The 25,707-nt window shown below is 49.7% G+C and overlaps 1 protein-coding gene across 3 annotated transcripts in view; it reads right to left on the bottom strand.

The window, feature by feature from the left end:
• LOC149350375 (puratrophin-1-like) overlaps window positions 1–25,707 on the bottom strand; it is a 525,363-nt gene that overhangs the window by 455,037 nt on the left and 44,619 nt on the right. For all 3 annotated transcript variants that reach the window (XM_089579386.1, XM_089579388.1, XM_089579387.1), the window contains exon 2: window positions 18,400–18,547. In XM_089579386.1, the coding sequence (XP_089435512.1) occupies window positions 18,400–18,471 (72 nt within the window). In that variant the 5' untranslated portion in view covers window positions 18,472–18,547. The remainder of the gene's footprint in view (window positions 1–18,399; window positions 18,548–25,707) is intronic.

Genomic DNA, 25,707 nt, shown 5'->3' with positions numbered 1-25,707 from the left:
TTCAATGAAAGTTTACTGCTCAGTTTACTGCTTTCGGTTCAGTGCTTTCGGTTCAGTGCTTTGGGTTCAGTGCTTTGGGTTCACTGCTTTGGGTTCACTGCTTTGGGTTCACTGCTTTGGGTTCACTGCTTTGGGTTCACTGCTTTGGGTTCACTGCTTTGGGTTCACTGCTTTGGGTTCACTGCTTTGGGTTAACTGCTTTGGGTTAACTGCTTTGGGTTAACTGCTTTGGGTTCACTGCTTTGGGTTCACTGCTTTGGGTTCACTGCTTTGGGTTAACTGCTTTGGGTTAACTGCTTTGGGTTCACTGCTTTGGGTTCACTGCTTTGGGTTCACTGCTTTGGGTTCACTGCTTTGGGTTCACTGCTTTGGGTTCACTGCTTTGGGTTCACTGCTTTGGGTTCACTGCTTTCTGTTTCAATTTACTGCTATTCGTGCCTAGAGGCAACAGAGCACTGTTGCCTCTGTAGACATTCTGCAACAAATCTGATCCCTCAGTCACGTATACGGCACATCCGAAAAGAAACGTGAACGAATGACACTCCAGAATGGCTGCACTTGAGAGTAGCAGCGCGTTTCTTTAATTTAATACCCCAGACTTCTTGCGGTTAGCATTTACACTATACATAAACAATAAAAACGATAAAAAGAACAAAAGGACTTAGCAATCTTTTTTGGGACTAACAGCTAGTTCAATATTGCTGGACAACGACAACCTCAAGTTATTGCCTGTGAAACAACTTCCCGAAGTGCCATTCGTCACGCGGTTAGCTTTCCATGTATTTACCGGCTATTTCTGGAAAGTACATGCACACTTCACTTACCTGCTTCTCCCGCTGGAACCTGGAGATACTACACGACCGCAGAGTAAAGAATGAGATTTATGCAGCATGGATCTCAAACGAAACTTTAGAAGTGGGCAGCTGCACGCACGCGATTGGTAAGTGCTCAAGCAGCAAGGTTAAGAGACACGGGGTCATGCAAAGACTTGTATTATTCGAACGACTAGGAAGAGGCTGTTCGACAAATGCTCATCCCTATTTCGGTCGGTTTCGTGCGGTGGCTATAAGGCTTCAATTCGAACGAAAGAGCGGCTTCCTTTTGTGACGTGAAGCTTCGGGCTGCGTCGTTTTGAGGCTCGCGAACAGCATGAACGCTTCATTAATACTGCCAAAGCCCCCTTGTGGCATTGATTTTATTTAGTTCTGCTGCTGAGCAAGTTTATTATTGCATACCCAGCCTCGGCGGCTGCATTTCGATCGATGCTCAAGTTATGAGATTTCCCCTCATAAGAACCCTATGTAGTCAAACCTATTCGGAGCCGTTCACTGCGGCTCCTTGCTTAACGAGTAACCTTAGGACCTGAAAGTAATTAACTGCCAAAATAATCAAAGCCTGCAGAGACGGACTGGAGTGCACAGAGGTTCACTTTATGGTAGAGGTCTATACGCCATTTACCCAGCAGTGAACTTTACCAGCGCAATTCGCGATGCAGAGTAGTCGGTTAAATGTACCCAGTGAAAAGCGGAGTCAAATGCGACACCGCAATTTTTACATATAATTTCAGGCAGTAAACCAGGAACCCAGCTGGAACTCCGTAGCGTAGGCTTCTGGGGGGGAAAAGTGGATTTCGTTCCGCTCCTGTACGGGTTTCTGGTGGATAGGGGCGTTGGGAGGGTGGAGATGGGAGGAGGCTTTCTTTAGGAGGAGGAGGAGGTGATGAGCTCTCATGGACTTCTGAAAGGTGGAGTGGCTGGAAGTGAAGCCTTTGCTCTGGTAGGGAGGGGGCTTCGGGAGAGTGAAAATGGGTGACGCTCCTGAAAGGTGGAGGTGGGTATGCGGTTGGCTCTTCTCAAGGGCTTCTGGTGGATGGCCGCTTCTGAACGGTGGAGGTGGATGTGAAGTTCAGTTCAGCCTATTACCTTCAAGTTCCCTCGTAAGGGGGCATTACACAAGGGGTGGTTCTTTTACACATAGATGGTGGGTGCAGGTAGGTGGGCGGGTGGAGGGGGAACTTTTGGAAGGTGCTGACTTCACTCCGTTGCTCTCACACATCTCTGGGTGCTTAAATCCTTTGCTGCCACACGCTGACGCCCGGTTTTTCCGGAACGGCACTATAAGCTGCCGCAGTAAAACTGAATGTGATAAATGAAAAGAGACTGATGAGGAATAAGTGAGTGCTTGATAATGGAGCTCAATGGCAAAAATTTTAACGCAAACAACTCTGTGCTGAAACACAAGTACATGAAAATGCTGCAAATAATAATCTAATGTTCTTTCACACAAAATACTTAGCCCCACATGACAGGAAATGAAGATTTATATTGCATTCACGACGCCCACCTGCATGGTTTTCGAAGGAGAAACAGTCGGAAATGCGAGTGTGCTAATGTTCAGGTGCACGCTGGGGCATTTGGTACGACCGAAATGATCATTCACTTCAGCGCCATAGAGCCACTCGTCGCGAATGGCTGCTGCGGCCCACATATCGTGACAAGCTGCAAGAGGGCACCTTTTTTTGTTACGGTTATGAAATTTGCTTATATTTTTCAATATTAATTATAGCGCTCAGTAATAACTGTTGCGCGCAAAATAAAAAAAAAATGCACACTTCTGGAAACAAATTCCAGGGAAGTAGACCTTAAGATGCGTTCGCCCGTCATTTGTACAAGTAAAAAATAAAAATAAACCGTGAATCAAGTGGGTGCAACATTTCGGAGTGCCAGACCAGCTTTATCTTTCACTTCATCGCCACTGATAGCGGGCGAGATAGATGTGAGGAGTATAGGGAAGTTTTCACCTTCAGATAGCCCAATACTACAAAACGGTAGCAGCTATCACTACCCAAGCGCTTGCAGTCTGCCATTAGTGGCAATTTCTTTTCTTGAAATTAAACAGAGCTACATATCTAGACATTCGAGCAAGTTCGATCCGTTAGCAACATACATTCTCGTGAAAAAGTAGACAAAGTTAACACAGAGACTTCTGTCAACGTCAAAAGATACTGAATATACGCGTACATCTCGACTATGACTGCGATGCCAAGCATTTTTTTTATTGGTGTTCGCAAACACGCGAAATTTTTGTGAAAGTCCTTAATCATGTTCTTGTTCGCAAACACAGAGTGCTGCAGTTTACTGCGCCATTGACTGACCGCTCAGGAATAGCGGAACGTAATAATCACCATTCGGTGCACACGGGTCACTTCTTCAATACCTTACCGAGCAAGCACTTCCCCAAATTCCGCCTTTGTGAGGGCGAGGTACGGTGGTGCGTCTGCGTTACGCATGTAACACGATACGACACGTGATATTAAGGGGTGCGAAGAGAAGAAAGATTGGCTAGGATTTGTCGGGAGAACACGATAGACTAGCTACATAGTTTACTTCTCTTCTGCGTGGTTAACATCCTTTGTTCAAACACAGTTGAGTCGGCATTGTCGATCAGGGACAGATACAAAAGGTTACTAACACGAGCACGTGCAACAGCGGCCCCGCATATACACGTGCCGCCGCCGCAGGAGCGCCAGCGATCGCCTCGGCGTGTCGGCACCGTGGCTGTATACACCACGTGATCGGTGCAAGAAAGAAGGCGGCCCACCACGTGGATCTGGGGGGGGGGGGGGGGGGGGGGCGCTCGCCAAAGATGAATCGTCGGCGACCACTGAATGGCGGCGGTGGCGGCCGGAGAAACGGGGAAACAAACGCAACCGCAAAAAAGAGAACCACCCAAACTTGTTATCGCCTGTGACAAACGATTCGCGATTCATCACCGATCCCTTGGTTTTTGGCTTGATAAATCGTGCGATCCCCCGAAACTCCTCCCCTTCGTCCTGCTCAATCTGCTAAGATCCGTGCCGCCGTCCGCTGCGCAGCCACGGGCGCCGTGCGGGCTCGTGCGGCGCCTTACTGCCAAGCCCCGCAAGAGCGACGCTGGAGCACGCACACACGCACGCACACACTCGTGCGCGCGCGCACACGCAGAAACGGGCCCACTGAGGCATATTTTGGCGCCTGTATAGGTTGAACAAATCCGGACGCCAGCAGCCGCCATGGAGAGAAGATGAATTGGGCCGTGCGTCGTTCTTGTTTCTGTCTCGTCGTCGCCCGAGACTTTAAACGTCGCTGTCCTCGCCCAGCGTTCCGCTTATGAAGACCAAACCGCAAATAGGCGCCGGAGGAGAGCGCGGAGAGGAGAGGTCTGTCCTGACAGGCGGTTTCCTCCGGGAAGGCGGAACGAACAACAAAACGGCCCGCAGTATCACACGCCGGCCGGCGACAATTCCAAATGCCATCAGCTTTCGTCTCCCCCCAGGGCTGGCCTGCGCCAGCGCCGCGTTGGCCACGCCACGCTGAAAGGACGTCCTGGTGCGTTCCAGATGGATCATTCTCTGTTTCTAGGTTAAGATGCAGTTGCGCGGCAGTGAGGTGCGGTGGCGGCGAGAGGAGGCTCACTGGCGCCTCCGTCTGCTTGGCACGAACTGGTATGCGGAGTCCGGAGACGCCAAAGGGGCTCGGCAGCGGCTGGATGCGTACTCCGTGTACACAACTGGCCGCCAAGCGGCAACCGAATAGACAGACAAAATTAGCCGCACCGACCTTTTTATATATTCCTGGTGATTGCGCGTAATGGGAGGCCACCCGCAATCCCTACCGGCTGCCAAATGAAGAGACCCTTTTGCTTGTTGACGGAAGCACGTCCTTGTGACAGAGCGGGTATGCGCAAGAACACAGTCCCCGTATACTCCTCTTGCGCCGACGTCTAGTGCATCACACTCGGTATGCGCGGACACGACGGGTGTCCAGACTTCGTGGCGCTCCGCATCCCGTGCCTTCGAAGGGTTTTAATCTCGTTTGTGGCGCACAGTGCTCGCCACGGTTATAGTGGCTTAGAGGCTTCTTGCAGCTGAGTACATGATCGCAATTCGATGCGCTGCTGTGGTAGCCGCTTTATTATGGGACCAAATTGCAGAAACGCTTACTAGTGCTGGGATTTCAGTGCGCTTTGAAGAGGCCCCGTATATTGTTGTTAGGTGCAAGCTTTGCGCCCCCAATTAATGTCGCTCGCAGTGTCTACGGTGCATACCGTGGGTGAGCTCCCATGCTTACTATGTAAGCCTGTGTGGGCGAGCTGTGCATCACAAAGGCGTAGCGTACGCCTAAACAAGCAACCTGCAAAGTTTAACGAATCTGTCACTTCGAAAGTCCTAAATATCGTACGTTCTTTTTCTCTTCGTCAGCTTGCTGCTTGGCACTATTATTGCGAGAGAAATACAGAGCGCGCAAAAGGGGTCCCGATTTCTTACTTTTTTTTTGTTAGCACCCTTACCCAAGGCCACATAGACAAGCAAACGTAGATTTAACTTTACTGTGCAGCGCTACGAGCAGTAGCACGAGCTGATTGAGTGTGTGAGCAGTATACACCGTCCTCGTGCCAGCTAAATGATTGTCTGATATGAGACAGTAAGCGTCTGAAGTGGAGCTGTAAGTAATATTACAAATTAATGAATTGCAAGGAAATTATTTTTTTTATCCAAGACGTCACACATACCCTCCCTCAAACATGAAGGCACACAGCAATGGCCTGCAGAGACTACGCTTTAGTAGAACTCTGCTGCAGCGCTGTGCGTTCGTAGGCGAAAGTAACGCTCCGCACGCTTCACGATAAACAAGAATGAAGACAGAAGACGTGAAGAACAAAGACAGAACGGCGAAGAGCTGGAAGCATGCCTCCCCCTCGCGTAATTGAGAAAGCGCAGCAAAAGCGTGAGAAAGCATGAAAGAACGCAGCCAACCGCCCTCGGAGCGACGTGGCGTCGGGGCCCGATTCTGCGCGGCTTCGTTCACCCGCCCCGCCTCCTTTCTTTAGAATCCCAGCAGTGTGGCCTCACCCAGTGCGCACGTGTGCCGGCGAAACGCTGATAAACTTCATTTGCCTTTGTTTTCGATTAAGTCCGCTTTGCGAACAAAAACAATACCCCAACTCGGCTCGGATGCCTTTTGGTGCTTTCTGCCAAGTGTACGGAGGGAGAAGGGGCAAAGGGAGTGAAGGCGGGGCCCGGCGACCCAAGGGTCAGCGCTTGGAGGCCCTTCGCTCTGCGGCGCAGCTGATTAACGATGAGGCCAGGGCCGCTGTACAGCGTGTGCGTCGTTCTCGCACCTCCGAGAAGGGCCGGCGCAAACCCCAGCGTGGCCTTTTAATTATCTTTTACGCCCACGTAATCTCTTGCGTTTTTCGTTGCGCGGCGCTGTGTTCTTTTTGCTCCGTTACTTTCGTCGGGGTCGCGACTGCATATACACTAATGCGGCGCGAGTGTTAACTCAGGCTTTAATTGCACCCCGGCCTTTTTCGGCGGTTTCTTTACCGACCTCCTCCACCCCCCACCGCCTAACGCGCCGTCGCATCCTGCACACTTTCTATTTAAAGCCTCGAGCGTTACGTCACCCGACGGAGATCACAAATGATGCCACGGAGAGAAAAATTGGCTCTTTCTTTCACTCTTAGCGCGGCGCGAATCTGTGGGAATGGCCGACTGCCGGGGTACGGCCCGAAGCGGCGCCGAGGCGCTCAAAGCGAACGAGGTGTTCTCGGTCGCGCCCATCGTCGCTAGGAACGTGACGCACGCGCGCAGCGTCGCTGACATATGTGTGCCACGAGAGACTGCGCGAGGTGTATAGCACGGGGTGTTGGCAGCGGCTAACGCCTTCGCGAGTGCGGCCACAAAGCCTAAAAGCTAACGTCGGCAGGGGGCGCACTGTAAAGCGAGAGAAGAGAGATTGCGCGCACAGTTTGCAAATGCGATTTCGAACGACCACTTGGAAGGCGACAACGACATCCAGTGTCTGTGTCTACGACGGCCGAAGGCCCTTGTCTCTAGAGATCGCTAGGATTGTGGACCCTCAACATGTGAAGGACAAGCCTAATGAAAACTAAACACGGCTCAAACATTAAAACACATTGAAACGATACTGTGGGATCCGCCAATTCCAATTACCTTTTCTGCCGCTCGTGGTGCAATGCGAGAAATTCATGAATCTGTGTGAGGTTTTAGCTGAACGAAGGACGAGTGATTTCAGTGCAATGGTATCAGGAATAAAGTACAGCAAAATACCGGCCATGGCGATTCCACTTAAGAGACTATGTTATGCTCTATATACCAAAATGCGGCGCGGCTTCCGCATGCGCGATGCCGTCTTAAAGGGGCGGATTAAAGAAGCGTCAGTAGCGTACATCAGAGTTACGATTAAGCGCAAGCAACCAAGGTCTGGTAATTTATGCTGGGTAACGCGCAAGTGAAGCTTTGTCACCACGCCGTGTTCCGCTTACGCCATGCGAAGACACGTGAAAACCGTTGTACTCAGGTAAAACGCAGCGAATGCTGTTCACTGAAGTCGCTTGGCTCAGCCTGGACTACACAGGATGAACTCATCGCGCAGCCTTTAATAGCGAAGCATTTTGCTTTTCAAAGAAGGACTTTGTAAAATGCGTTTACTTGTGCAATATACTGGCGTTAAACACTTTAAATAACACCTACCTGGAAGCCCTTCTTTTTCCATCAGAACTGCGGAGTAGCGACAGTCAGCTCCCGGCAAACGTTTCACAAGTCTAACACATCTACACCCATTTACCGGCGTGTTAAACTGAAGTTAAACGAACTTTAGCTGGCTTAACTACCGTCTCCTTTGGCACAAGCGTAACAATCAAGGCGTTGCTTTCGCAACAAAACAATTCTAGAATGAGCGAAAAAAGGGTCCTTGACCCCTACCTCGTGCAAACCAAAACCAGTTAGCCATGGCGCTCTTCGTATAAGATGCCTTTGCTCCATTACTATCAAATCACCATGGCAAGCAGCAAACATTACATCTCTCGCGACAGCTCATGCCCATGAGCTCATGCTTGACGATTCTATTACATGGAGGGAGCATGAGCGTTATAGCGAACACGCATGTCTTAGCATCACACTCGGAGTACCCTGGCTCGTATAAAATGGGAAAAGGGCTGGCTGCATCAACAGTCGAACCTTGCCGAACCTTGTAAGGTTCGACATGGTAACTACCTACTGCTGAGTATTTGTTAGTATTGGTGCTCGCAACGGAAGAAATCTTTCGTCGGTTTGCGGACGGCTGCACAAGAAGGAAAAGATTTTTCTCGAACACATTCGAAAACGCGCGATCCAGCAAGCGCGTCCCAGCGCACGGCCCTGGTCCCCTTTTCCCGGTGACCGTGGCGAGGCGGCGCGCGCACATGCAAGGTTCGAGATGATTCGAGCACTATCGAAAAGAAAGGGGAAGACAGACGCAGCCTAGCGCGTGCTGCGGCGCCTACTCCCTTTCTCAGCGCCCCATCTGCTTCTAGAAATTTCGAGCCTAATTATACTATAAGAGCGTATTGAGTAGAGATGGGTTTTCATAGCCTTAGGATGTACGCCGGGCCACGGAGGACTTGAAGGTGTTGTGAATCTACATTCCCCCCCCCCCCCCCCCCCTAACTCTCTTTGTGTGTTCCCGTCACATCTGTATCCACATAGGCCATTCCCAGAGTCAGTGCGTGGTTCTGCGAATGTGGTCTTTCTCCGTGCACGCGCTCCCATGCGACCACCTGAAAAGACAGGTGGAACCGAACACGAGGGAGGCATATATATCAAAGGCAATGACGCAGCGAACAATCTAGCTCGCGAGCTAACAAACCGAGCGGAACGTTTACCCGTACCCCACACCTCTACCCTCAAACTACGGTGCACGGCTGGACATCCTAAGACTGAACCGAAGGAAATATCCCCCTCCCAATATTAAACTGTCCGCTGAAGAAGCCACATTCTCCATGGAGGCGAACAAAGGAAAATACCTTCCCTACCCTGTACTCGATTGTACAGCCTCATCCACCTTTCCAGATACCACACCACCTGTCCCTAGTGAGGCGGTAAGCCCACGCTATTCCACATTTCGTGGAGTTGCGTGAGAAAACAACCTAACCTAACAACATCATACCAGCAGTGCGAGGCAGCCCTGACTAGCAATGGTCTGGAGGACCAACGTCAGATCATCCGACGGGTCCAGACACCAGCGTAAGCCACGGGGCTCCTGAACTAAGGAGTTCGCCCACCTGACTCGTCCAACATTTCAGAAACCTATAACATTTTATCTCTCCCTCTCTCTTTTCGTCAGGCTTTGAGAAACAAAGAAGACAACCCTGGCTTAAGGGGAAGTCATGAGTTCAGCATTGTTAGCTGTGAGTGAAGCTTCTGCTACTTTTGTGTGTATGTGTTTTTGTATCTTCGTTGAAATTTATAAACTCCAGTTCCTCTGTTCCTCCGTGTGTCATCTGTCCATCGTCTGCAAGTCTGTCTGCTACGAGTTATACGCCAGCTTGATCTTTACCTCGAAGTAGCGAAGTGAAGAGAAGAACTAGATATTTACTGATGTTATACTAAGGTATCATCATCATCATAATAATAATCAGCCTGGCTACGCCCACTGCAGGGCAAAGGCCTCGCCCATGTCTCTTCAAATTACCCTGTCAATTGCCAGCTGCGGCCACCATATCCCCGCAGACGTCTTATTAATCTCATCCGCCCACCTAACTTTCTGTCGCCCCCTGCTAAGCTTGTCTTCTCTTGGAATCCACTCCGTTACCTTCACGGACCAGCGGTTATCTTACCTTCGCATTACATGCCCTGCCCAAGCTCATTTCTTCCTCTTGATTTTGACCAGGATTTCATTAATCCGCGTTTGTTCCCTCACCCACTCTGCTCGCTTGCGGCACCGATCATTTTTCTTTAAATAACATAAGCTAAACCCTTTTCATTAGCCTCCCCGTTTCTGCCCCGTAGGTGAGTACCGTTAAGATACAGCTGTTATATATTTTTCTGGTTTAGTTTGGTTTATGGGGTTTAACGCCCCAAATCGACTAAGGCTATGAGAGACGCCGTAGTGGAGGGCTCCGGAAATTTCGACCACCTGGGGTTCTTTAACGTGCACTGACATCGCACAGTACACGGGCCTCTCTAGAACTTCTGCTCCAAAGAAATTCAACCGCCGCGGCCGGGATCGAACCCGCGTCTTTCAGGTCAGCAGCCGAGCACCATAGCCACTGAGCCACCACGGCGGCGTTATATACTTCTCTCTTGAGGGATATTGTAAACTGCCATTCATGATCTGAGATAGCCTGCCATATGCGCTCCACTCCATTCTTATTCTTCTAGTTATTTCCCTCTCATGATCCAGGTCATCAGCCACTACCTGCCCTAAGTACACTTATTCCCTTATCACTTCCAGCACCTCGATACCAATTGTGAACTGAAGTTCCTTTGCGTGACTGTTGGACATCACTTTGGTCTTCTGCATGTTAATTTTAAGACCTACTGTCCTGCTATGCCTGTCTAACTCATTGATCATGCTTTGCAGCTCGTCTTCTGAGTGACTTAGCAAGGCAATGTCATCAGCGAATCGCAAATTACTTAGGTATTCTCTGTTAACTCTTATCCATAACTGTTCCCAGTTCAGGCCTCGGAACACCTCCTGTAACAGGCGGTGAATAGCATTGGCGAGATCGCCTCTCCACGCCTGACACCCTTCCTTATTGGAATTTTATTGCTGACTTTATGAAGGGCTTGGTAGCTGTGCAGTCGTTAGATATCTACCAGAATTTTCGCATAAACTTCTTCACCCTGATTCCGCAATGCCTAAATCAGTCGCATATAACTGCTAGAAATTAGATGACCAATTAGTTTCAGTTCCGTTTTTTTTAGCCTTGTATTCTACTGAGCTTCGTAAATAATCCCTTCTTGGACGCATACGACATCTGTTCGAGACACAGCGGCTCACACCATGACTCGCTCGTTTAGCGTAGGTGAGAGAAGTTTTCTAATGCGTCAGCAAAACGTCAGACGTCATGCCACGTGTGTGTGTTTTCCTTCGTCAGGCAAGAGGCGTGTGCGCGACGAGACTTAAGAGGAAGAGTGGAGACTCTGCATTTGAAATTCAAATAGGAGACGATTACGACACTACCAGCGCTTCCCTGTATGCATTTTCAACCGAAAAATGCGCGACATGATTCTTGAAACACTGAAATTTGCATTCCTGCCCCATGTATACAGCGGCTATTAACATTAATTGAGGAAAGTAAGGTAACAGGCCAACAACCATTCACAACAGAGAAAGAAGAGGTCCAATGACACGTTCTAAGTAAAAGCGCCCGAGGAAACAAGTTCAGAGCAGAAGTGCAGATCGCATGGCAGCGAGACCACGATCTCTACACGTTGCGCACTGTGCCCTGACAATTGAGTCACAGCGGTGGCAGTTCAGTTTTGCTTGGTTTTTGTTTACTATATTTAAGGTAAAAAAAAAAACATTTTCCACTCATGCGTTAACCACCGCCTCCCCTAGCCGGGATTGGCGAAGATGGAATAAGACCACGCAGGACTTCGGCAATGTCGGGACGAAACAACCAGCTTGTATAAGTCCCTTTTCTGCTGCTTGACTGCTTTTGTGCTCACGACACGAGTTCAGTACTACGAGAGCGACGACGGAAAAGAGTGCGTAGCCAAGGTTGTGCGAGCCCGCCTACGCACTGAACTCCTATACAGTCTGGGTAGGAGCTTCAAGTCGCGAACATGCTACCAGACCAGCATAAGTCGACCACCTCGAATGCCGTTTTCTTCCCCGTGAATCCAGTCACCCTTTCATACTTCAAAACAGTTCACCCCCATTCACGAGTAGAAGTCCGTCATCCCGCAGTGCTCAGACTGACGGGCCACATGCGGGAGCAGATAAGTACGTGCGGCCATACCGACCGCCATCTTTGCTACGAGAGCCCTAACGGTCCAGGCATCCTCACGCGGGAGTGGTTAAATGGGCGTTAAATTCAAGCCCCATCTAAACTAAATGCAAGGCGCGCTCCTGAGTTCTAGAAGTCACCCTCTTGTAAGGCACTTCTGCAGGAACGGCAGGTAACGCTGGCAGGAATGGCAGCCTGCTCATCTTTGAACGCAGTCGTTTAATGCGCTGGGCTCACATGGCGCCTCCCTGCCAGCTTCACCAGCCGCACAAATTGTTCGCGAGTTCGGATGTGGCCTTGCACATTACCGCGTGTTGGCTCATCTTCTCGACATTATTTTCCCCATGTTCTCATTTTTCTCGCGCGCTCATGTTTCAGACACGAGAGCGTAAGGTACGGCGCGCCCAAGAAAATATTCAGGGCGAAGCGTTGACTAAATTTGAAGTTTTCATCCCTGAAGCGGAAATGTAACACTCCTCATAGAGAAAGCAATTGTGTACCCCACTGTAAAAACCAGTAAGCGCAAGCATATCAAGTCCATTCTCGTTGCTGCATAGCAGTACGGGCTGGGCCAGATTATTTTCGTTCAGCTTTAAACGCCCAAACTAACAAATGTTTTCGCATGGATGCACGCGAATGGCAAGATGGTGTCTCTCGGTCCTCTCCCATAGTGTCAAATTGATGGCGCATTCCATTGGCAGAACAGGGGCACTCAAAAGCATCCAAAAAGTGCTCAAAAGTAGCTGCGTTACAATGGGAGAACAGGAAATGGAGCAATGTGATCCAATGGCAGAACAGGAGCAGTCTGGCGACACCGAGAGCCGTCGAGAGCAGTTGGAGCTGCTCCCGCGCGAAAGGCGGAGTGCGAAGGAAGTCACGTGACGTAAACGAGTCATATCCTCTTTTTTTTTTTGGTCGTGTTTCCGTCATTTTGGCTCGTTTTGTGTGCGAGAGCAATGGCGGCTCAGGACCGAAGTTCGCGTGATAGTCAGCGCGAATTTGTCGCCATTGAAAGCAGCGAAGACACGAATGACTCGGCATCGGATGTTGAGCCTCTGGCGTTGAATGAGCTCGAAATGGCGGCGGCGAAGCCTGGTCGAATCGCGGAAGTACTTGAGATGCTAAACGACAACATCAGTGACAGTTGCTGACAGCAGCTGACAGTTGCAGTGACAGCGTTCCGACAGCGTCGCGAATACGTGTGGAACGCACGCAGCGTTGCATTCGCGTCGCATACACTGCCGCACGTATTGCACAAGACTGCAACAGCAAGTCAGCGAAGTTGTGGCAGGGAACGTCCAACGCGTCTACTCCGACCGCGGAAACCGGCCGCACGTTACAAGCGCATTCACCGCATAGGATGCAGGGAAGGTAAACTATCCGGTCACGTGATACACCTTCGCCTTCGCGCCTGCCCTCGAAGAGCACGGAATGTTTCAATGGGAGAGCACTAAGTTGCCTCGTTGCCTCACTGCTCGTTGCCTCTGCTCCTGTTCTGCCAATGGAATGCGCCATTACACTGACGACGCGTTATCGGCGTTCGGCCGCGACAGTAGCTGCTGTCCGCGCCTTAGTGAATTCTGATGCATCCGAAGAACTTCTGTGGTAGGCGCCGGCTTTAGGAAAGCACACGAAGAATAATACTGCTGCCACGAGGGACAGACTGATCGTCACCGACTCCACACCAAGGGGTACAAGCGAAGAATATGAGCACCTGCGTGCCTTCTTCCCACAATCCGCATTCTTTCGACGCAATGTGCACATCGTGCCCTGGAGTCGGTGATAAACAGATATGACATCAGCCTCAAAGACAGAAGAATATAAATAACAACATTCCAGGGAATGATACTTCAGAGTAAATTACCCTGAAATGGACTTTCATGCTTGATGCAAGAAACTGCTACCCCAGCGATCAAAATCCATGTCCTGCTTTTAGCATATAAAACATATTTTTCAGTGATGTCCCGTCATGGCGGATGAGTCTACACTTCGATAACGTGGACTGCATACTGTTACGACTCATCTTGAGACCCGAGATGAAACGGAGGGAGATTCTACGTAGCGGCAATTTTGACGGGTCGTTTAACTTCAACTTGACCCCTCGATGACCTCGCAGAAAGGGGCGACTTTCTGGGAAGTGGCCGACGAGGCTCTTCCCACACTCGGCTCGGCGAAAACGACCTCCCCTTCGAGAAGCAACCGACGACAGGAGAAGAAAGGGTGTCCCTCGTCTTGAAAAGAAAACCCGGAACGAATCCGAGGAAGCCTGCGCAGCTGCGGCTGTGACGTCAACACGACACGATGCTATAGGAATGCGGACTGCGGACTTAGGAATGCGGACTTGCCAGTTCCCACGTGCGGGCTCTAAACAGGTGTCTTGGCCAGCTGCGTCTGTGACGTGTGGTGGCGATCTTTTGGTGCCCCATGAGTTACCGCCTAGTGAGGGGGCTCAACAGGTCTTCGATGGTGGTGCTGGTGCCGATCTTTTGTGTCGCGATGGAAGGTCCCCTGGTGCAGGGGCGGAGTCTTGGGCTATATAACCTGCGACCAAAGTGGGCACGAACGCTCTGGACCTGGTCCATCCAGTGTGGCTCTGGACCTTCGGTAATAGGTTCATCCAGTGGCTCTGAGCCTTGGGTATCAGGCTCATCCAGACGCTCGACGCTATGAACTCTTAACTTTTGATTCCTTGCTCTTCTTTTTGTAAATTTTTGTAAATAAGTGTCTCAGTTTCTTGTCATTAAATCTGCTTGTTTTTGTAATCTCCAACCAACTCGGAAGTTAAGACAGTTCCTTCATCCCGGACGAGCCCCCTTGGTGTTGCATCAACTGGCCACGCTACCTCGAGCCGTAACAACTGGTGTCAGCGGTGGGATCTGCTACCTTGCGTCACAACCACTGGTGAACAGCGGTGAGATACGAAGACCCAACTGGGATCCGAAGCCGTGGGATCCGAAGCCTTGGGATTCGAGGCCTGGAAGTCCCGACATCTGTGGAACAAAGACTGGTGAGATACGAAGACCCAACAACTGTGGATCAGCGATGAGAATCTGAAGCTACAAGCGGCAACAACGGTCGGCCAGCGAGAGTGCAGCTGTCTTGGACATGATCACGTGTGTGGGTGAGTGCTTGGCTTTTCCTTTGATGTGGACCAGGTTCTAAGAGAGGGTTAAAATTTAGAACTGGTAGACACCTGTGCTTAAATCTTACAGGTTTGGTATTTTTGCATAGTTGTTTTGGAAATAGCTCAGACTCAGAACTATCATGGACCTACAGAAACTGCAGGAGTCGGACCTGTTGCTGTTGTGTGAGGAATTGGGGATTGAGACAAGGGGTTTGGCACGAAAACCCATGATAATTCAGGCCATTACTGATTTGGGGGCAGATGATGAGGAGCTCATTGAAGAGTGGAGTCTCATCGAACAAAAAAAGAAAGAGCAGGAAAAAGAGCAGCTCAGACAGCAGGAAGAGCGAGAAAGAGAGGAAAAGTGGCGTCAGCGCGCAAGTGAGAGGGAAGCAAAATTACTGAAGAAAAGGGCTGAGCTCAGTAAATTAGAAGAAGAGTTGAGCGAGAGGTTGGGCTGTTTTCCCCAGCAATTGGAATCTCTTCTCAACAAGATGGCAGATGAGAGGGCTGAAAAGATTCTGCAGCGGGCGATTGAGCTCCGTAACTTAAAAGAGTTGAGCGAGAGGTCGGGCAGTTGTCCCCAGCAAGTAGTACCTCTTCTCAACAAGGAGGCAGGCGAGAAGTGTAAAACTATTCCGCAGAAAAGCCTCCGCGTGGAGAAAGAACAGGAAGAGCGAAACCTTTGCGAGGAAAAAGAAAGGTGTGACGCGCGTACTGTTAGCCCTGAGGCAGATAGCGCGTTGGCAGATAAGACAGAGGTCCCGCGCCAGAAAGAATGCAGTGAGGTGCGGTGTGAAAGAGATGACAGAGCCAGAGAAGGGACACCGCCGGTGCAGCTGGCGAGCACTAGCAGTCAAGAAGTTGAGGCGGTACTAAGGGGCACAAAGAGTGAACAGGAATTGCCTGACGGCAGCAGTGAAGCGCCAGGTAGGAGCGCAACGCTCGCCGGAAACTGCCGTACAGACGAGATTGTTTCTGTTGCCCGGAATGAGGAGGATGCTGCTCCGATAGTAAAACAGCAGGAAAATGAGCTTTGGTGCTCAGATGGAACCACAGGAGTGGACGATTCAACAGTTGAGCCGCCACCTGGCACTGTGAGTAGTAAACCGCAAGTAGCGTCGCGGCGCAGGAAAAACCGCGAACGCGACAAGCGAATGAGGATTGCTAGGGCAGGTGTTAATGCTGATGCGAGGGCCGGCAAATTAACTCGGGACAGCACCGCGAGAACTGTTGAGGGAAAGGGTAAACCAACAGTGTCATTTTCCCGGAGGCGGCTGGGCCCGAGGAAAGCCAAGGTCACTGCCCTTGCAGGCCGAAAGCACCATTGTCCATCGAAGAAACATCGCGAACGCGACAAGCAATTGACAAGTGCCAGTGCAGGTGTTGATGCTGATGCAAAGGCCGGCAGATCAACAAGGGACGGCACCACGAAAGCTAGTGTGCGAAAGGGAAAATCAGTGAAATTTACCCGCAGGCGGATAGGCCCGATGAAAGCCCAGGTAACTGCCCTTGCGGGCCAAAAGAGGGACAGACGGCGCAGTCGTTGGACAGGTGACGCATGCTACATGTTACGAAGAATAGGGCTCGACAGCCACACAAAAGGGCGCCACAGAGAGCGCGTGAGTCGGAGGGGGTCGCTGCAGGCAGGGACAAAGAAATGGTGGAGGCACCCTTTCCTCAGTAGGTCGAGCGGAGGCGGAACCAATCAAGCACGCAGTTTTCTTGAAGCACCTGCTTGTGGACTGGCCATCCGACCACGACCGCGCAGGGCGCGGCTAAAGAATGTCCATTTCTGGGAATAAGTGTTTGCCTTTTTTTTTGTGCATTGACTCACTAAAAGAAAAAAAAAAGCCGGGACAGGGATGAAGGCAAACACAGTTTCAGTTTTAGTGGTAGTGGTTTTTGTAAACTTGATGATTTTCGATCAGTTTGCTGCTTTTAAAGATGTTTGATTTTAAAGAGTACGTGCAAAAAGGGTACATTGCATGAAAATGCGGACGCGCTTAGCTGATCTTTTTAAGCAGTCTGGAATGCTCTCCATGAACCAAAATTGCTACTAATAGTTTTTTTCGTGCGGTTTTGAAAGTGAAGGTATACAGTAGCAGGTTCGGTTTTTCTCAGCTTGCGTGGGTCCAGGGAGTTTTCAGTGTGAGCTATTCACAATGGCTATACTGACCGGATTATAGCACCCCCTCTTTTGGAACTGGTTTGCTCGGAGGGAAGTTGAGTGCTTGCTTGCGCATGTGGTTGAAGTTTCAGAGGCGCCTCAAAGAATTTGGCCGGCGTAATGGAAGACCACGTTGCGAGCGGCAGAAGGCTTCTGGCATACTTCTGGCATGCTTCTGCAGGTCGTCTCTTCGTGCAGCAGCGATGACTGCTACTCGCCGAGACTCGTCTGGCGGGGGAGGTAGCTGTTACGACTCATCTTGAGACCCGAGATGAAACGGAGGGAGATTCTACGTAGCGGCAATTTTGACGGGTCGTTTAACTTCAACTTGACCCCTCGATGACCTCGCAGAAAGGGGCGACTTTCTGGGAAGTGGCCGACGAGGCTCTTCCCACACTCGGCTCGGCGAAAACGACCTCCCCTTCGAGAAGCAACCGACGACAGGAGAAGAAAGGGTGTCCCTCGTCTTGAAAAGAAAACCCGGAACGAATCCGAGGAAGCCTGCGCAGCTGCGGCTGTGACGTCAACACGACACGATGCTATAGGAATGCGGACTGCGGACTTAGGAATGCGGACTTGCCAGTTCCCACGTGCGGGCTCTAAACAGGTGTCTTGGCCAGCTGCGTCTGTGACGTGTGGTGGCGATCTTTTGGTGCCCCATGAGTTACCGCCTAGTGAGGGGGCTCAACAGGTCTTCGATGGTGGTGCTGGTGCCGATCTTTTGTGTCGCGATGGAAGGTCCCCTGGTGCAGGGGCGGAGTCTTGGGCTATATAACCTGCGACCAAAGTGGGCACGAACGCTCTGGACCTGGTCCATCCAGTGTGGCTCTGGACCTTCGGTAATAGGTTCATCCAGTGGCTCTGAGCCTTGGGTATCAGGCTCATCCAGACGCTCGACGCTATGAACTCTTAACTTTTGATTCCTTGCTCTTCTTTTTGTAAATTTTTGTAAATAAGTGTCTCAGTTTCTTGTCATTAAATCTGCTTGTTTTTGTAATCTCCAACCAACTCGGAAGTTAAGACAGTTCCTTCATCCCGGACGAGCCCCCTTGGTGTTGCATCAACTGGCCACGCTACCTCGAGCCGTAACAACTGGTGTCAGCGGTGGGATCTGCTACCTGGCGTCCCAACAATACCCACTTGTCGGCAACATGTGTCACGTGTCAGTTCGATGATGTTGCATCCGAAACCACATGAGACGAATAACCGCATCCGGAAAAAAACGCATAAGTTGAAACGACATGTTGGTGGGCGCATTGCTTATCCCAGATAAAATCACGGCACCAAGCAATGACGTCGCAGCTTAATTACGAGAAACGCTACAACCCACCTTCGACATTCGCTGCAAGACGCGAGTTACTGAGGCGGCAATTCCACCGAAGAAGCTGGCCACTGCTCCCATGTATTGCTTTCCGGAAACAGGATGGCGCACAATGAACGGCAGGTACACCGGAGGTTAATGACCTTGCTTCTGGAACCTGTGAAAAAAATCAGAAGAAAAATAAAGCACTGCAATATATGCTCTCCCAGCAGCTCGGGGCTTCTGTGAAGTGGCCAATATCTATTACTGGGTTTAAAAGTAGTCATCCCGAAAAGTGGCTGGTTTCGAGACGTAACCCGGAAGTGCTGCTTTCAGCGAAGCCACCTCAAGTGCAGCTAAAAGAAAAAAAAACAGCAATGCGCGCGGCAGCGCCCCCGTGGAGTAGTAGTTAACGCGCCACCTGTCGCGGCTGTATCATACGGCAGCACTTCACGGGCATTACGACGCCGGTGCAGGTTCTGGCAGCGCGGGTGACCCGACGTACGAGCGGGCGGCACGAAAGGTTAGGAGCCGACCTGCGGTGATCCGGGAACCTCCAGCTATCCAGCCTCCCATAATTTTTTGCTGCTCATCACGAGGCAGCAACGAAGCTGAAATGTCGCTTCGCCCCCGAACTCTCATTCATTAGGGTTGTGGTTACAATGTTACCGTTTTATACCACCGCATTATGCAAATGTTGACACGCGACGCCTTTAATTGCAATCCTGCATGTTTGCAATCCTGCATGCATGCAGATGTAATATGACAATATTTTTAGACTCGTCTAAGACTGTGCCTTTAACACAGAACAGCATTATTATAAACAGCATCCTCCGTTTCACAGCGCAGCACCAAACGATTCAGCAAGGACTCAAGTGTCAAGAAATAAGAATTTTAAACTTGTTTTAATGGAAAAAAAAAAGTTATGCGAAAGACTGTAGAACGCGTAAACTTTGCGATGACGCCTCAGATCTCAGGAGCAAGGACAGAAGAATGCATACACGCAAGCAGGCAATAAACTCCTTCGCGGCACACCGAGATCTCGCACTTATAAATTTTTACATTAATCGAATTAATGCCACTCAAAAATCATTTACGGAAGACGGAGTCGTAGTGGTCGTTCAAGTTATCTGTCAAACGCAAAATAGACAAAAAGTAGTCTAGCGATTATTTGATCTTCGAGAGAACCAAATTTGTTTTTTCTTTAATTATGCGCAGTTCCTTTTTAATACACTTGATTTTGACGAGACCACAAGCGTCAGTTCGAATAAACCCGAAGTTCGAATTAAGCGAGTTCGAACAACCAGAGTCCGCCGTAAAGCTCTACATGCCAGAGCTACAGCAGGACCACGAGGCCCGCCGCGACGGGGAGCTGGGGGTTGTTTTCGACAACTTGGTGTTCAAAGCACACCGAAGCCTTGGAACACTATTTTTCCATTTCGCCCCATTGAAGCGCGATCGCGATGACACAACGATCCCCCATCGAACCCGCCACCTCGTGCTCAGCTGTAAATCGTCATAGCCGCCGTGTTACCGCGGCAGGTAAAACATGGGCGCGGCGCAAGCAGTAGCACATGGCGGTTGGTTATTGGGGTTTAACGTCCCAAAGCAACTCAGGCTATGAGGGAAGCCGTAGTGAAGGGCTCCGGAAATTTCGACCACCTGGGGTTCTTTAACGTGCACTGACATCGCACAGCACACGGGCCTCTAGAATTTCGCCTCCATCGAAATTCGTTCGCCGCAGCCGGGATCGAACATGCGTATTTCGGGTCAGCAGCCGAGCGCCGTAACCACTGAGCAACCGCGGCGGTGCAGTAGCCCATGACGGTTTGTTCATTCAGGTATTACCAATGGACTAAGAAGGTGCAGATGTTTTCAGTGAGTCATACCAGTTCAATTCAAAAGGGCAATAAAAGACTTGACGTAGATAGACAAGTAGGACGCTGACTATCAACAGACGTTTTTACTAAAGACAGGATAAGAGATTAAAGGGCTGCGAAGTGGCGCCACATGTCAGACCCACAGGAGGAAGAGCGCAAGGGAAGTGACAAGTTTAAGTTTTCTATAGCCTTCAAGATAGACAATCTCCTTCATAAATAAAGTGACAGAAGGGATGCCCGCACAACGTTTGCCATTTTGGCAATCAGTAAATTCGCGAGCGCGTGAACCAGTGTGTCGCTTTCGACCATATGCGCTTTCTAAAACCGTATTCCGCCCACAACCGCATTCGCTTCTCGCACAGTACCAGGGTTGCCAGATTGGGCTACAAATAGCCAAATTGGGCTACTTTTTGTCCGAGTTGGCGTCAGAAATTTCGTTTTGGCTATGTGGCTACTTTTGGGCTACATCTTTTTCATGCGTGAAAAAAAAAAGTTAAAGTAGTTATAATGTGCTCTGTTACAATTATACAGTGACAGAAATAATAGGCATGCAGGTTAAACAAATTGAGCGCGTCTGCTACAAAATGACAATTTGTAAACGCTGTGTTCGAGAAAACTTGTGTGTTTCAGGTGGTCAAAGATCATGGCCTTTCGATTTCTTTTATAAAGAGTGGACACTACGTGAAAATTGCCCCCCGGAAACACTTCACAGCCTATAGATTGCACTTAATCCGTGAACTAACGCCACTCGCGCGCTCTCGCCACCGAACATAGACTGTTGCCATCTGCACATGAGAGCGTTCTCTTATTGACGGTGCACCACGGGTGACCTTGGCGCCAGAATAGAAGGAAAACACTAAGAGAACTTAAGTCTCCCTACGAGGTGCGAATGCGTAAGCATTGAATGCTACTGTTTCGCTTCTGTTGACTGGTTTCGTGATCCTCACATTTTAACCGTTAACCGTAGACGTGACCTAGTGGTTTGGGCGTTCGCTTCGGCTGCGGTATACTGGTTGGAAACCCACCGCCAGGCATGTCCTTTTCTTGTATTGTTTATTCTGGTTCTGCGGACGCATTCTGCTCAAGATACGCATGAGGCAAGTAATGCTTACGCATTAATACGGTCTTTTTCTGTTCCTTCCCATTCTCGTGGTGGACACAGCAAGCGCGCCACTCGCAAGAGCCTACGCTTTTTCTGCCGCCTCAAGCGGCACACGTGCAGCCCTCGAGATTCATTGCGAGCGACGCGAGAGCGCCGTGTCCGTCGCGTAATCCGCGTGCACTCATGCGGAACCATGGAGCCATCCTTCGGCGCGGCGCGGAACCCACTGTAACTAACGAAGGCGGCGGAAGTTAGTGGCATGACATGGCATTAGATCCATCGCTATGAGAAATTTCAGAATAGGCAAGTGGGCGATGTACATCCGGAACTACAAAAAGAAATGAAAAAAGGAGCCGGAATTCAAGGGTAATATGTTTTTTTTTCTCATTATTCTGAATGTTCTGTTAGACTGAAGATAAAATCGACATAGATTATCATCTAATGACATATATCCTTGATTTAGTCTGAGCAAATGCATATCGTAGAATGTAGCTTCAAGAAGGCGCATGCTAGATGCTTTGAGGTGACGCTCTCTGTGAGAGTTAACCTTTCTCTTAAAGCATAAAATTGCAATGTGAGGCTGCGTAAGTATACAGTAAGGTATTTTCACTGTCGATGTGTCTAATCTGAGCGCGAACATTTAAAAGGTGAAATATTCCTAAACTAGAGCTGTCGTCACCCGCCTCAGGTGATATTGCCTACTGCCGCGCCTGCAAAGTGGAACTGCGGCCCCATCTTTAGGACCTGGTTAGCGCACCTGGTTAGCCGCACTGTTAGCGCGCATGAAGGATGCGAAATGTAACAACGGATAGAACACGCCGTGCGCACAACCTCAGACATCACGTGCGGGAAAGAAATCTAATATGTAAATATTCCTGCCGAAAATTAATTTAATATGCTTAAGAAATGTCATCACAAAAACAAATATTTTTGGCTACTTTTGGGCTACACAAAAATTTCGCTTTTGGCTACGTTTGGGCTACTACGGAGGCCAATTTGGCTACTTGAGGTCGGAGCCATCTGGCAACCCTGCACAGTACCCTGGCTGATTTTTCGCCGTTCAAACGCTTTCAGCGTCTTTTTAGTTTGTTCCGTGCGTCAAGCACCACCTGAGCGCTCATTCGACCACCAACTATTTTCAATCTGGGCAGCACTTTGGGAACCGCGACCAATTTTTAAGACGTTTCTTTTCTATATTATTGACCTCGGCCTACACAACACTGCTCATCAGCAGTTGGCGTTGAACTGAAGCAATTATAATTCGCAGTCAACGAGAAACATAACCAGCGACTTCACTACGGCGTCCCACGGTAGTGACCTACCTGACGTAGCTGTCCAGTTTGCTAATGAACATGCTGAGAGTGTTCAGATACCATTGCCTAGAACTTCCGCTTCCAGAAGTCCCAAGCCTCCTTTCGCACAGCACGATTTCAGCTTGTCACCTCTGCACTCAGCTGGCCCTTCCTTTTAGTTGTGCGCGTCAGCTGGCTTCTCTAGCTGCGATGCGACTCAGCTCTATCGCTTGAGCATGGCGGACGCCTTTACTACTGGCTATCGTACTTGATTGGGATAGCTGACAATCCATAATCCGCTGCACGACAACTACACGAGTGTAGAAAGCATCTGCGCCTCGTTCCGACGTTAAACGCCTGACCTCGCACACCGACCATTCTCTACGGTGGATGGTGCAGAGTTCTTAGCGTCGTCGTTCAACGGCGCTGAACTCTACACAACTGCTGCTACACTGCTTGGAGATTACGCGCATCAGATACTGGGGCGCTATGCTGGAAGGCCCGAGTTTGCTGAAACTCGGAATCTTCCCGAGCTCTGGCGACGCCCTCAGATGAGTGAACTAATGGTAGCTAGACAAAACCCCACCCTCGTCATGCCTCCAACTTCTTTGGGTTATCTGGATATATTCCGTGCATTATCATCACATCGGCGCCACCTCATCGGCTTCTTGGGCGGACTACAAAGAACGGGTCACGTGAGCCAACCGCCGGTGCACTTTTCATTTGTGTGTCGCTCCACCAAGTGCACTGCGTGTGCAATTAGACAAACAAGGTTTGTTGAATTTTATAATGCACTTAATACACCTTTATAAGCATTTTATAGTGTGCAAGATTTGGATTTAAAGCGCTTTGGAGTGATTTATGCATTATTAAATTTTGCTTTGTACCGCGAGGGAACGCTACCAACGCCCGTGATCAGCTGACCGCCAATGGCGACGAGGTACATGTGCAACGCTGCGGAAGTAGTCCGCAAAAAAAAAAAAATAGAGAGGTGTGTCACTCCGCGCTGTTCTGTGGCCGTGAAATTTATAGAAAAATGTTTTGGTGCAAGGAGAAATTGGCATTTTACGCACTCGCTTTAAAACATCATGACCCATGAGCCCAACGTAGACGGAACGATACAGTGGGGGCGGGAAGAGCATGGATATCAAATCCCTGTACAGATTTTTGCGCGAAACAGAGTATAAGTACTCATTTGAAAACCGAACTGTCAAAAAACGCACGGAGGCATAAACTTCCTGCATAAAGCCTAGTAAACGGGGTCGTTCAGTAAAATTGGAAGAAACTACTAAGTTCGGAAGTAGAGTCATGAAGTTAACCTGCAAGAATGCTCTAATAATCGGAAGGGAACAAGCGCGAAAAAAGAAGAAACGGGCAACCAACTGTCTCACATACAGGTGCTCTAGGCCCAGGCCTCCTGCACAAACAGGCCTGAAAAGGTACCTGTCAAGACGTGGCTCGATAGGAAAAACATTTTTGTGTCTTCTGTAAACTGTCGCTTGTGCAATGTGCCTGAAACAATTGAACATTGTTTTATAGACTGCAAAGACGCGATTTTGTTTTGGGATGTGTTGCAAAGGACGCTGCAGAAAGATTTCCTCCTAAATTCCTACAGTGTGCGCTACCTTGTTGTTTCCCAACCTGACTCGAATCCTTATGATATGATTCTTCTGATTGGACTTCATAGTCTTTGGAAAACGCGCATGCAAGATCGCAACGTTGAACCTGTTGTTTCGCCCAGAATTCACTTTAGCCGAATGTTGCTGCAGGTAACGGACATTTACAAAAAATCGGACTTTGTACCGGATTGGTTTCCTCTCCTGATGCGCTGTATATCTTTACCGGCCTTTTAGTTATAATATGTTACTATTATGTTTCTGCCACGTAGCGCCTACCTAGGTGCTCTGTAAATAGTTGTTTTTGTGTGTGTATATACACACACACACATGTATATATATGCTTTGTATACAAAACCATGTAAATAAATACCATGAAAGAAAAAAAAAAAAAAAAAAACTGTTCTGTGGCCGTGTGGTCTAACGCGTCGCTCCGGAGAGTCGACAGGCAATGGGAGCGCGTGGGTTCAAATCCCGCATGGTGAAACTTTTTTATCAGATATTTTTTGTTCATCGCAAGTTGAATTTCGCGTGATTTGAATGAGAAAACTCGGTTTGTTCAGAAACGCTTGAATATTATGCCGTGTTCTGAAATGAACTGCATGCATCTGTTCATTTCATGCATACCGCGTTAATGTGAGCTGTCCGAAATTCGTTGTCAATGAGCTCGCACCGGCTTTTGGTCAGCAGTGGCGGTTATCTTCCCGATTCTGCAGCATTGTGACTATACTTTTTAGATGCAAGTGAGAGGTGTGTGCGAAAGATGACATTCATTCGTCGGATTTAATTAATTAGCACAGTGGTGAGTGCTCTGCAGTGGCCCGATTAACAAGTGGCCATCTGCAACTTTCGATTTCGCCGTTGCCGAGGAGCCCACTTTTTTTTTTTTTGTGGGCCTCTCTTAAGGTACCTGGCATGTTATGAATTGTTCTGTGGAACCGGTTAGCGGCTGATCCAGTCTTCGCCAAAAGAGTCTGGGACCGACTTTGGCACTGTGCTGTAGAGATAGCCCAAAGGACTTGGCGAGAACAATTATCTTTTTTTACTGATTGCAATGTTCAATGCATAATGTGCCTTTCTCGTGAAATAGTTGGCCTTCACCATGTCAGGGCTGGACTTCGAAGGGGCCTTTACGCCAATGTAGGTCCCGTGGACGCATCCCACGACGTCTGTGATGCCGCCGCGCAGAAGGAAACGCTCCTCAACATACGCACGCTCGGCCGCAGTCGTGGGCAATGCGAGCCACCGCTTCTGCACAGCCGCGTCGATAAGCGCGTTGGAGATGTCCCTCACACAGCGGCTCACAGTGCTTTATTGGCGTCCAATAAAGCGGTCTGCGCCGACGCTCCCCTGGAAGCTCCCAGTCGCGAAGAACCGGAGGGCGCAGAGGACTTGCTCTTCGACCGAAAGCGAATGAAGCCCGGTACGCCCTCTCCGCAGGCGTGGGT

The sequence above is a fragment of the Amblyomma mixtum genome, chromosome 3 (assembly GCF_055824585.1).
Source record: "Amblyomma mixtum isolate Tamu chromosome 3, ASM5582458v1, whole genome shotgun sequence".
Taxonomy (NCBI): domain Eukaryota; kingdom Metazoa; phylum Arthropoda; class Arachnida; order Ixodida; family Ixodidae; genus Amblyomma; species Amblyomma mixtum.
Note: the sequence above shows the minus strand (reverse complement) of the source record. Positions and strands in the feature narration are given on the sequence as shown.